The sequence below is a fragment of the Apostichopus japonicus genome, chromosome 18, assembly GCF_037975245.1.
Source record: "Apostichopus japonicus isolate 1M-3 chromosome 18, ASM3797524v1, whole genome shotgun sequence".
NCBI classification, from domain to species: Eukaryota; Metazoa; Echinodermata; class Holothuroidea; order Aspidochirotida; family Stichopodidae; genus Apostichopus; species Apostichopus japonicus.
Genome location: NC_092578.1, coordinates 19,272,094 through 19,285,447, shown reverse-complemented (window position 1 = coordinate 19,285,447; position 13,354 = coordinate 19,272,094). Strand labels below are relative to the sequence as shown.

General features: G+C 36.1%; 1 protein-coding gene across 1 annotated transcript; it reads left to right on the top strand.

Moving 5' to 3' along the window:
• The first annotated feature begins 1,968 nt into the window (after positions 1 to 1,968).
• On the top strand, positions 1,969 to 8,941 carry LOC139958637 (uncharacterized). The gene is made up of 10 exons (XM_071955860.1): positions 1,969 to 2,249; positions 2,625 to 2,687; positions 3,289 to 3,401; positions 3,927 to 4,072; positions 4,585 to 4,746; positions 5,105 to 5,235; positions 5,678 to 5,780; positions 6,743 to 6,960; positions 8,088 to 8,174; positions 8,329 to 8,941. Exons 2-10 carry the CDS (start codon positions 2,662 to 2,664, stop codon positions 8,420 to 8,422), a joined length of 1,080 nt encoding a protein of 359 aa, XP_071811961.1. The 5' UTR covers positions 1,969 to 2,249; positions 2,625 to 2,661; the 3' UTR covers positions 8,423 to 8,941.
• Positions 8,942 to 13,354: the final 4,413 nt, after the last annotated feature.

The window sequence follows — 13,354 nt, the reverse complement described above, 5'->3', positions numbered from 1 at the left end:
ATGTTTGGACGCGCCAAGCAGCAAGCTCGTTCGACATATATGTATTTGTTTTCATAAATTTGACAAAGTTGGCAATAAAATAACTTATATATAACTATTAGTTTATCTTACATTACAAATAAAGCTACATTTTAGCAAAACATAAGACAAATACCGCTCAAATCTTTATTATGATATTTTTGTTCTTTCTCTGCTCACATCATTTTCTTCCAGAAACTATGGGCGGAGTCAGAGCCTGTTTACATCGTCTTGGGCGGAGTCAACGCTGTATTTTCATTGCTTGTATACTAAGCGCATGATTCTAGCTACCAAGCACTTTTGTGGGCTCCGTCAGGTTTCTGGAGTTCGAAAGCCTTTTTTAAAACTTATAAATTCGTTATTACACAGTATTTATTTTAATTACACATTATTAATTTTTTATAGCAAATTAAGCACGTTTAAAAGTAACAATATAACTTTAAAACCCTTTTATCTTAAAAACATATTGCTTTGCCCAGAGTCAAATCTCTCTCATGAAGTAGCTTATATGGCAGAAATAGTGTTACCGCCAAAACATTTTTTTTATAAACTAGCAGTGGACAAAGATGATAGATGATTGATGATGATAGAAAATTTATTGTCCATTTCAGAAAAACAGAAAACGGAAATTATTTCCCGTCGACAGTAAACATAAAACAATAGTGAATACAAACATAAACATACAATAAGTAAACTATAAGTGAACAGCTACGAGAATAAAACTAAATAAGCAGAACCAGAACAGTAACAGGGGCAGCACGGAGGGCTGCAAGTGATAGATCACACACTGTGGCCAGATCGCTTTACACGTGAGTTAAATAAGTGTGTTGCCTCAGGTAAGAAAGAATTACGGAACCTGGACGTTTTAGTATTGGGCACCTGTAATCGTATCCCGGATCTGTTGAAAATGATATGACTATGAAAAGGGTGTGTGTGATCTTCTTTTATATTTTTTAGTTTCTTTAACAGACTCTCTTCGTATATAGTTGAGAGTGTCTTGTTAATTTGAGGCTTTGAGCACATGGTTGACTTTTACTATCACCACCAAAATATCGTTTCTTTGTGACAAAATATGTAGACGTAAATCAGATAACAGATGAGGTAATCAATTGAGACGATGTTCAACTATGAAAGCATATTTTACCTTGCAAAATCTGTTTGGGCAAAATAAATTTATGCCTATACATTATATATAAACTACGCCTATGATTAGCTTTAATAGCAAGTTCTAACAGTAAAACAGTCTTCCGGTAAACCGCTCCAGGCCCCATCTCAACTCCCCTCCTACTAATGTATTAAGTGTTTCTGAAAGTAGTAATAAGTCTGTAAAGACTAGCGGAAAGTTATTGGCGTGAGGACTGAGTAGGCTCGTACAAGTTTGCATCAGTTCAGCAGTCTAAGGAAATACTTGATCCTTTCCTGGGTTTCAAGATCATGTATTGTAACCTTGACTTACCAGATGACTTAAGGTCCTCGCTAGATATCTTGTCTGCCGACGAATATCGTGCGACTGATGTAGTCGTTTCAAATATTTAGGAATTCGGAAATTACATGAAAATTGGCAGCGTACATATAGTGCCGTGAAGTCTCAATTTTATATTTTTTTCTTGATCTTGTGTAATGCATCATGTGTAGCAAGGTAATTAATCATGTCTTTTCGTTTGAGTTATTCAAAATAGTTGATAATTACTCTAAACCTTGACATTTTGGCACATTATCTCATTACAAATGAAGATAATGTATCCTACAGGCTTCATGGCTTCCTTTATACTTCCTTCCGAATTGCTTGTTGTTCGAAGGTTAGTTTACTTATGTGCTACCTGCAATCACGTGCAACTTGCTTGTGACATAATTCCACTACTATGTTGCAAAAGTTTTACCACAATCCTTAAGTTTATTAGAAAACAGTTTCTTTTTGTCTTTGTATAACATTTTATGTAGGCTGAGAGTTATTTGCTAGCCTTTTTATCGTACAAATGGTCATTTTACAGTGATTTAATGTCCCCTTTTACATGATAGTATGATTTATATAGTACACACTGGTAGAATCGTTTTCTCGGTAAATCAGCTGTCTACTGTTATTGTCAATATTACTCCCTTTTGTGACCCGGGAGTGACACTCATTGTATTGTTCCAGGCCTTCGTGTATCTGGCCTGGATTCAAGTTTCGTCCAAGATTTTACTTCCTTGGTCGTCGATCAAATGTTTTGAAAAAGTGGTAAATATTATAGGTAAGTGAACAGTAATTTATTTCTCTCGTTTACCGCTTCAAGACAGCCTAACGTACCTTCCCTGTCAAGTTAAGATCGGCCCAAATGGCCATTTTGTATCAAGCATACCTTGCTTGACCCAAGTATTAATATACTGTTTTGATAGTCAAATGTGTCGTTTAGTCATGTTTATGACTTCATTCCAAGCAATCTAACGTGTACTCCATCGACCATTGATGATCTTTTATCCATATATTTGATATTAGCCAAAATTCATCTAGACTATTGCTTACTTGAAGCAAATCAGCCAGTATATGACAAACTGTTGGGCTGTCTCCTACTGTTTTGCTACAATTGACTGTTTTTTACATCAGCTTGTTGTTATTCCTACCCTAGATTTGAGACCAGTTTTGAAAGTGACAAAGGCAAAAACATGGATCAGCCCAGTGAACCAACTGAGTATGTATCCATTTCATACATTATTCATAGTTGGTATTTGTGTAATTTCATGGTTTGAGGTTAACAGTTCTGTTTATTTTGATATTAATTAAACATTTAAAGAACAGAGAACAAGGTCTCCACTCTTCTTTAACTGCAGTGTTTAGTATGTGTGATGTGTCATGTGTGTAAAAAAAGCCAGTAAATTGACTGAATGTTAGCTACACTTGTGAATTTGAACAGAAAACTTCAGAATTACAAAATATGAATCTTTACAAGCTGGTATGAAACAAACCATTAAATGAAATAAAGGATGCGCTGCTCTCGCCCATATTTGCTCTGGAGTTGGACAGTGACATAATTACCAGGACAAGAAATAGTTTCGGTATGTTGGAGTGTAAAGTACCTAAAACTTCATAAAGGTTTTAATGACTTTAGTCAACTTTTCAAAACGAAGACAATAGATCTATGCAACTATTATTTTAAAAAATGCAACCACATTGTCACTAAAAATTTGTATGGAAACTTAAGATCTCTTGGAATACAATGAATTACATCACCAACCAGAAATAGAACAGTTTTTAGACAACACTTCTTCTTCTTACATTTCCCTTTCTTTTAGTCAAGCATTTCCCAAGACATACGTCAAAGGATTCCATGACGACGAAGCTGTGAAAAAGATGAAATACAGTAACCTTGGCAACACCGGAATGCAGGTATCAATATTGGGATTTGGTAAGTCTTAGTTAAGTTCTTCAAAACTGGGGACTTATTACAAATTACCTGAAACAAACACAAGAAAGGAAACAGCACTTTCCTTACATTTGACTTTCACTGTCTTTGCATTCATATTTTGGACAGATTGTTTTAATTTTGTCAATTTTTCAGTTACAGTTCACCTAAATCTTCTAAATAAGTGAAAGGCATTTGCAGATACACCAGGGGGAAAATTCAGGTTTAAACCTCCATGAAGAAACTTGATATTGGTTCAAAAACGAACCATACATTGGATTTCAAATATTTCATCTATGTATTTTTCAGTTGATTTTTTTTTGGGGGGGGGAACTATATTGAAAGCATGCACTGTTCATAAACTAGTCAACAACTGATGAGTTGGTCAGTATTCATGGGATAAGTTACATAACAGGAAATAATTAAAAAGTAGATGTTTTACTTCCCTCGAGTGTGTGACTATCAGTACTGTATCAATAAAGTATTTCTCATGTTGGTCTGAATTTTTGTTTGGAATTATTTTCACAGGAGCCTCTCCATTTGGTGGTGGATATCATCCAATTTCTGAGGAAGATGCCATTGGAAGTATCAGAACAGCTTTAACCAAAGGCATTAATTACATTGACACAGCACCGTGGTATGGAAATGGCAAGTCTGAAGAAATGTTAGGAAAGGTAAACATTAGTATCAGTGGCATACAGTAGTTAGAACATACCTTAGTATGGAACAGTCCAGGGTCAACAAGTCCTGAATAATTTGTTTTACTTTGAACAAAAGTGGAATAGTGTATGATAATATTTTAGGAGACCAAAATATCACCCTTCCTGGTTTACATTAGGTTCTCAGTGGATGCTTTGGAGAGGAGGAGGGGTAGTGTGACAGGGTTATGCAGAGAGATGTTATGATGAAGGGGAATGTCCCAACCCTCCCCCCCCCCTTCCTCCCCTCCTTCCCCCAAAGAGGGAAGCAAAAACATCCTCAATAAAAAAGTTATAAAAGAAATAAACAAATGTAATATGTAACTATTGCATGCGGATTGCATACATACAAGACTTGCTTACAATGGTCATGTGTATGAGTTTGGTCTGAGGTGGGGGGGGGGGGTATAGGAGGGAAAGGTATGTCCTGACTGACCCAGCATGACTGTTATTGTTTTGTTTTTCCCTTCTTTTTTCGTCTTTGACAGGCACTGAAAGATATTCCCAGAGAAGCCTATTACATAGCCACTAAGGTTGGGCGCTACCAACAAGAAATAACAAAGATGTTTGATTTTTCCGAAGAAAAGGTACTGAAGGGATTCGAAGAGAGCCTGGAAAAGTTAGGCCTGTCGTATGTTGATCTGATACAGGTTAGTAAAATGACTGGCAAAGGGATCAAGCTTTGAGAGGAATGGATGAAGGGGGTTGGGAGGGGGGTGGGGGGTGGGGGGTAGGAGGAAAGATAAGTGGAGATAGTAACATAACTATCAGATTAATGAAGCTTTGGGAGTAATGGATGAAGGCATTTTGGGGAGGGGGAGGGGAGGGGGAGGGGAGGGGGAGGAAAGATAACAGGGTTTAGATTGTTAAAACTGACTTCCTGAATTGGATAAATTTGCTCCCTTTCCTGTGTAATCACAATTCTTCCGGTAAATTAAGACCAATGTTTCAAATGAAACAGTCTCATTCCAATACCAATTCTGTTTATATTTTTGTTTCAATTTACAGGTCCATGACTTAGAGTTTGCACCTAGTCCTGAGTTAATTCTGACAGAGACTCTTCCAGCTGTCCAAAAAATCAAGGAATCTGGAAAGGCAAAGTTTATTGGCATAACTGGCTATCCTGTTGATGAACTGAAGTAATTTCACATTTCTCTAATTCTAATTCTGTTATCAGTATCACCCTCTGAGCTGCAAGGGGTCACAAGTGGTAGGGAAGAATATTAGTTCAAGGGGATAACAGGTTATCTCAAATGCTCTAAAAATTTGCCATTTTCTCTATGATTTATACTAGATGACTTTGGCAGTAAGTTGTGCAATATTTTACAGTGTATAAACAATGTCATGTAGACATCTCATTCATTAATAACAATTATTGAAGTAATGGTTGCATTGTATTCTTGGCAGTCTTAATTCTATGACTAAAATACTGGGTGAAAATTTTAATGTGTGATCAATTGATTAAAGTTGAATTTGTAAACTTAAGAAACGAGTTGTTTGGGCACTTGTTGGAGTTTCTTACAACTTTTAGAATACAGTTTTTCCTGATACAAAGTATAATTTTTCTTCTTTTTGTTGTAGGAATATTTACGAAAGAAGTACTGTTAAAATAGACACGATTCTCAGTTATTGTCATCTTACCCTGAACGATTCCTCCTTACTCGACCACGTGGACTACATGAAGGTCTGTTTGCTGTTCTCCAGTCGTAGATTTCAAACAGTGACTTATTTTTGGCGATTTAGACCGCCAAGAATATGACCACAAAATTAGTATTTTGTAGTTTGTTGAACTTGTCGCATCTAACGTCTCTAATATTCAGAGATTAATTTAGTGACCTTCAAGACCAGGGTCAAAACACTGCTCTGTGTTTCAAATTATAGCTTTCTAACAGAGCTATTCGGCCTTTTGGCTATTATAATGGGTAGAATTATGTTCATATTATAGCATTCTTACAGAGCTTCTCAGCCTTTGACTATGATCGTGGGTAGCATTATGTTCATATTATATCATTCTTACAGAGCTTCTCGGCATTTTGGCTGAGATCATATGTAGCATTATGTCCATATTATAGCTTTCTTACAGAGCTTCTCGGCCTTTGACTATGTTCGTGGGTAGCATTATGTTCATATTATAGCATTCATACAGAGCTTCTCGGCCTTTTGGCTATGATCATGTGTACCATTATGTTCCCCTTGCGTTTGTTTTTAGCCATTGACAAACTTACCAAAGCATTGCATCTGTACTCATTGCAAGTAACCGATGTACTCATTGCAAGTATTATCTATGTACTCATTGCAAGTAACCTATGTACTCATCGCAAGTAACCTATGTACTCATTGCAAGTAACCGATGTACTCATTGCAAGTAACCTATGTACTCATTGCAAGTAACCTATGTACTCCTTGCAAGTAACCTATTTACTCATTGCAAGTAACCTATGTACTCATTGCAAGTAACCTATGTACTCATTGCAAGTAACCGATGTACTCATTGCAAGTATTATCTATGTACTCATTGCAAGTAACCTATGTACTCATCGCAAGTAACCTATGTACTCATTGCAAGTAACCTATGTACTCATTGCAAGTAACCTATTTTACAGCGATCTGCATTTCTGCTTTGTTTTCTTATTTCGTTTTGCTTAGGACAAAGGTGTTGGATTGATTAATGCCTCCCCCCTTGCCATGGGATTACTCACCCATGGAGGACCTCCAGTATGGCATCCTCTGCCGCAGGAGGCTCGGCAGGTTGCTGCAAATGCTGCCCTCTATTGCCAGGAACAAGGTATTAATCTACCAAAGCTGGCGGTGGACTATACTCTATCCCAGAAAAATATTCCCATCACATTGCTGGGCATGTCAAGGTCAGTATTAACTCATATCTGCTTTGTTGATTTGCATTTTATAAAAATTCATTTCTCCACCCATCATGTGATACATTTATGAAGACTAACTTTCCAACCAGAACGAAGATTATGTGTCCTCTCTAGTGGCTCACAAAGTAACGCTTTGGTGAGGTGAAAAGTCATTTTGAGGTCAACAGAGGTCAAAGTTTGAAGACCACAAAAACACATCAAGTCCCAAATGCAAAGCTGGCATGAACTTTATGTAGCATGTGAGCCTACCTTAGACAGTACAAGAACCTTTTTGGTAGAGGTCAAAGGTCATGTGAGTTTACCAGTTGATGAAGTCTGAAATCAAGTAAAAATTACAACCCAACAAAGGACAGTGATTTAACTTGATATGCAGTTTTTTTAATTCACCTCAGTACATAGTAGTTTTCATGTTTGAATACACCTCAGTACATACACAGTACATACATGTGTGTGAATACACCTCAGTAGCCTAAATAGTAGTTTTCATGTTTGTCACTTGAAGCAAAGAGTGGATAGAAACTGCTCTGACATAAAGTCACCAGAGGTCAAATTTTGAACACCTTGTAAACAAGATGAATTTAAAAGTCAAGCTTGGGTTGACTTCATACCTTGCATGGGGATCCAGCATAATGAGTACAAGAAACCTTTTGTATTTTTGTTTTAGAGGTTCAAGGTCATTTGAGGTAAACAGAGTTCAAAGAATGGGAACCTTGTAAAAACCATAAATCCAAATGCTGGTCATAGATGAATTTCAACTTGGTGTGTGGATCCAGTGTAATGAATGAGAAAGAAACCTTTTCATGAAGGTGAAAGGTCATTCCCAGATGACAGATAAGAGATTAAAACGATGTATATTCAAATGACTCCAGCGAGGATAGGTTGGATGAACTTTACACATTGTGTTTGAGTCCACCTTAGTTAGAAATGTAGAAATGTTTTACTGAATAGTGTTTATTTCTATACAATATATTCTCATAATTTCAAAGAATATGCTTCATTTGAAAAATATCGTCTAAATTCTCAGTAATTATTGGGACATTAAGATTATTTACAAAGATAACAAAAAGAAGCACAGACGTATTATTGTATTGCATTTGCATTCTTAATGCTCACAGCATTTCCGAGGTTCATCGGAACTTGGATGTCCTCCATGGAGACCTCACAGACAAAGAAAAGGAAGTACGAGAATTCATCTTGGAAAAGTAAGTTTGAAACAAAAATCGTGGAATTTTGAACAATCTGGTAATGTTAGAAATAAGATAAGTTTCTCGAGTAAGTACAAAAAATGCCAGAACTGCACAATATAAATCTCCTTTTTGTAAATAATGATTTCATCCTTTTTTACTTTTTGTACAGATTTTTCCGTCATGCAAAACAGAAATCTTGGGAAGTTGTAGAAGTTGAAAAGTATTGGAGAAAATTAAAAGCAGCACAGAGTCAGACGTCGTAGGTGTGTGGCATGCTGGGAATGATATAAACAGTAACTATCCCCATACACTCTGCTACCATGGCAACCAGTGATTCTTGCCACAAATTCTGGTAATCATTATTCACAGCCAAAGTTTACATTTTAACCTTTGTATAAATCTTGCCATATTTTTCCATGAACACCTTTGAAATTTTAGTTTGCCCAAATATGCCAAGTACTGATTTTAAGAGAAAAAAAACGGAACAGTACTTTTTTTTTGTCCAAAGGGGTGCATGGTGCTGAAAATGCTTGAATGGCAATGAAAGCTAAGTTTATTATGGCATGCCGTTTGTAGAGGTTTTGTTTCATTGAAGTTAACACTTTCCTACAACATCCGTGGTTAGAATATTGAAACAAAACTCTGAGCAAGTATGTACTGAATCTTGAATTTGAAATTTTAGGGGGTTGTGGTGGTCAGTAATTTGAGAAAATGTCAGTCAGTCAATATTAATCTTTATGTTTGTTTTGTAATGTAAAAAAAGTATTTTAAGTTTGCCCAAACTTTTCTAGTTAAAAAAAAAAACTTCACAAGAGTTTAGTATCCAGTGTGTTACTATGAGTAGCAATATATATCTGCAGTTTCAAATTTCTTATTGAACACACAAGAAAAAAATGTATTTTGGTCGTTTGGGGTCATAGTATACAAATAATGAATGGTTATGAGTGCAATAGTGCAAATATTTCATGAGTTGAAAGATGGAATGTTCCATTCAACGAGGCGCAGCCCAGTTGAATGGAACATATTACATCTTTCAGCGAATGAAATATTTGCACTATTGCACGAATGGAAACCATTCATTATTTGTTTTATACAACATATTATATTAAGATGGGTAAAATGCACTCATGCAACAGATTGTTTTGAACAGACCGGTTTCTCTGCTCTCTTACCATTGAAAAAAAGTGCTACCAAAAAAGTAGAACCCATGGTTCTATTTCATAGAGTGGAATAGAGCTGATTTTGCATGCAATCAAAGAGCAATTGACCAATCAAATGACCAGAGTACAATTAGGTGTTGTATAATACATTATAAGTAATGAAAGATATGAGTGTCCTATCACTTGTAGTACAATGGTAACAGATGAAGATGTTACTTTAATATGGTAGGATATGCCAATATTAACAATTATCTGTGTTCAGAAAAACAATATTTAGAGCTTCTTTGCTTTAGCCTACATCATAGTGGTTGTCAAAATGTTAAATCTACAAGGTGATAAAAATGGCCATTTGTCTAAAAAGTATGTTTGTACATTATTACTGGGAAGATATTATTTAAGGATCTAGTTCTGTATTAGTTATAACAAGGTATATAAACTAACTCCATAAGTTGATAAGTAATTTTAAGTTAAGTTACCGTGGTAATAGCTGGTGGCAAATTTTTGGAAGGTAAGTACATTTTGTACAAGTTCTGACCATGATACAGTGGCAATACTTTTTCTGTAATTTATGAGGGAGCTTATGTTGGTCCAACCTCATCTTATTGTATCATTAACCAGTGCCATAAAAGGGGAAGTTGACAGGGTACATAAGCCAGAAAAGGTTCCTTCCTAATTTTCCAAAAATAGGTGTTTGTAACAAAGATTCTTCTTGATGCGCTACATGGGTACCTAAAGTTTGCTATTTTGAGATCATATTTTTTTTGATAAACATTCGTTTTTTGGTAGTAACAAATACACTTCTAAATTTTTAAATAAATACTCTCTTTTACTCCGGGGTTACAGCAGTTTAAAAGAACCATCATGATAAGAACATCTTTCCCTCAATAACTGGATATTTGTCAGAAAAATGTTAAGAATAGGAAGATAAAAAGAACAATGATTGAAACTGATGAATTGCCTACTTATTCCTGAAACTGTTGATACAACATTTTCTTATATCATTGCAGCAATCTTGTGCAAAAATGTCCACTTGTAAGGGGTTAGATATTCTTATCGTGATGGCACTTTGAACTGCCGTACTCTGAAGGTGTAAACGATGTTAAATGATGTCGAGTCAGATGGATATTTCGTGGCTTAATGAAAGCCAACTTGTGAAGTGGGCATTTCCACTTGATGTGGCATTGCTAGCATTTTGAGAAGATAATTTCTGGTCTTTCTTCCCTCCCCATCCCTATTCCCCACAACCCACTCCTTCCAAGTATTTAGGCCCACTGTGTTGTCTTTCAACTTCGAATTTGTCCCACTTTTCATTTAGAAAAATGGTCGGTTGTTTCGTCATGTATAAATCAGTCTCATGGACATTTGACTTGGTTACATATAATTTCCAATTGTTTTATACGATAGTATTTTTATGCAGTTTCTGCCAACTTTTTATTGTCAGTCACCAAAGCTGTTTTTGTAAAACTTTCTGTATAAAAGAAATCGGCCAGTATATATAGGTCAACCCTATAACACAATGTAGTAAGTACTGTATGCAAAAATATATACTTATAATTTTGTTAAAATCTCTTATAAATGAATGATGAAAACGTGCTAATTATAATTTCCATAATAAAGTACATCTCTTTTGTTTTTAATGTCTGTGATTTTGACACCCTGATTTCATAGTAGATGGTGAAACTTGGTCATTCAAGAAACTAAAAAGCAACTAAGCTGGGCAGGTGAACTCCGGTTTCATCGATCTCATCGATAAGGTATTATAATCGGTTCGTTGGTTGGAATCTATTGTGGCTGTGGCCATAGCAACGGTTACGATGGTAAGATGTTACTTATGTTCCAGAGTCGACGAGTCTTGGGGTTCACGTGAATTTGTCGGCAGCTGCACACATACCACATATATACAAAATTTACCATATGCATGTAGATATGAAAATAACTAACCTTTTCTCAAAGTAACACCAACAGTTTTTACATCTGTTAAAAGAATCTAGCTCATACAAATCACAATGGCAATGCAAAACGTTTACATATAAACAAACTTTATTTGACGGCACAAAGACAAACAGGTTTTTTTTTCTCATTAATCTTATATGTTAGATGCATGGATCAACATTCTTTGTAAATTTTATTTTTATAAAAGTCTGTAGATATAATAAAGCTGGTCTCAATGTTTTCGTTCCAAGTGTCGCACCACGGGATACCGGGCTGTTCGCATCTGATAGTTTTTCGTCTTCAATAAAATCCAAATATGTAAAAGTACTATGAAGAATTATTGCAAATCTTCGTCTCCGAAGTAAAAGACAAATGAATAAAGAATACAAACGATGGCGACAAACAAACTCAGACTTGTGACGTTGCAAACTGTAGCGTGTCCATTGGCAGACGACATTCTATAACTAATAGAGGGCGACATACTCTTTTGTGTTGCCAATCCAATATTATGATTGTTTTGATCAAGCTGGTTTAAGTCGCGTAGTCTGTTCCTACGACGTGGTTTTTGATTCCAGTAATCGGCGAGATCGTTAAACTTCCCAACATCACTTTTCTTTTCAAGATGTTCTTCTTCGCGGTTACTATGGGTACGACAATTGCGTCTGCGGATAACAGTAGATTTAGGGCATTTCCTTTGGTTCATTTTGTAGCTAGTTTCATCAACATTTTGACATTCTTGGCGTTCCGTTCTCTCCCGTAACTGGTACTTTTTAGACTTTTTGTTAATAGGATTTGACGTCATTGAGAGGGTCCATTTTGTGCGTGGGTGGCGCTGTTCAGTAGCTGTGACCAGAGCCTTATATAGAGAGAGTTGCGACAACTGAAATTTGGGCGCCATTTTGGGGCCAAATGGGCAACATACAGTATGTGTGGGAATGGACGTTCAGGTGGATAGGGGAATTTTTCGATGGCATTGTAGAAGTGTGAGCGGGATTCTGGGTTTTATTTTTGGCCTGATAATGTTGTGGTGCTTTTGGGCGCCGAGGCTGTGTAAGTAGGGCGTCGAGTGTTGAACGGGAGGGGGGGGGGGGAGGGATTGGCTGCGCTCAAGTTCAAGGGGATGAGGTTGGCACATTTGGAAGTCCAAATTCAACAGTTGATATTCTGGTACGGTAAAATTGTATTATGACTGGTTATATATCATATTGTAACACATATTGCACAGTTGCGGAATAATGTACATTCTTCCATTGTTGCCATGGTAACCAAACAAAGCCTGTGATTGGTCAAAATTGGGATTAACTGTAACTTGAGCTAGCAATGGCTGATGAAGTTGATATTTGGACATGTGACTGGAACTGACATGGTGCACAGAATCATGAAGCTAGGTCTTTGAAAATTGGTTGCTATGGTAACTAAATGGACCAATCACATCAGGTTTGGGGCGATTACATCTGAATGTAATCGATTACGATTACTTGAGAATGTATGATTACGATTACGATTACAGCCTAAAGTTGAAGTAATCGATTACGATTACATTGTAATGTAATCGTGATTACAATCATGATTACATTGTGGTTACTTGCACAATCCTCTGCATATCTGTTTAATATAACTCTCTGCCGGGAAATAGGGCAATGAAATAGGGCAAGGGAAGGGCATTTACAGTATATACGGACAAAATTGTGGAAGTATATCTAGAATTCCTACCAGGCATTACACATTTATGCCTTAACACGTTTAAGATGTGTAACCCATAAGTCCAGTAAAAAATACAATTTAAACAGACAAAGAGTAAACAGACAAATACTAAAGTAAAACAAATGAAGATTTTCATGCAACACTTTATTTCAAATGTATGAAATACGAATAATAAATTGCAGCTGACAGGACTTTACCACCATAATATGATCCAAACTGGGTGCTGTAAGGAATTTACACTAATCTGGAACTCACATCGCAAATATATGGTATATGTGAGTAGGATATTTCAGCGTTATGAGAACTAAGCTGCTGCTGGAATTTGAAAAGATCTACTTCAGAATATTTTTGTATGAGAGTCAGGCTTTTATCTACGAATTTTATGTCTAATAACTTGAA

What these genes read in the sequence shown, in the direction of transcription:
- LOC139958637 (XM_071955860.1), top strand. Translation starts at nt 2,662, where the DNA reads ATGGATCAGCCCAGTGAACCAACTGA. An exon ending in GGTATCAATATTGGGATTTG is followed by an intron (nt 3,402 to 3,926) that starts GTAAGTCTTAGT and finishes TTATTTTCACAG; the next exon opens with GAGCCTCTCCATTTGGTGGT. An exon ending in CGTATGTTGATCTGATACAG is followed by an intron (nt 4,747 to 5,104) that starts GTTAGTAAAATG and finishes TTCAATTTACAG; the next exon opens with GTCCATGACTTAGAGTTTGC.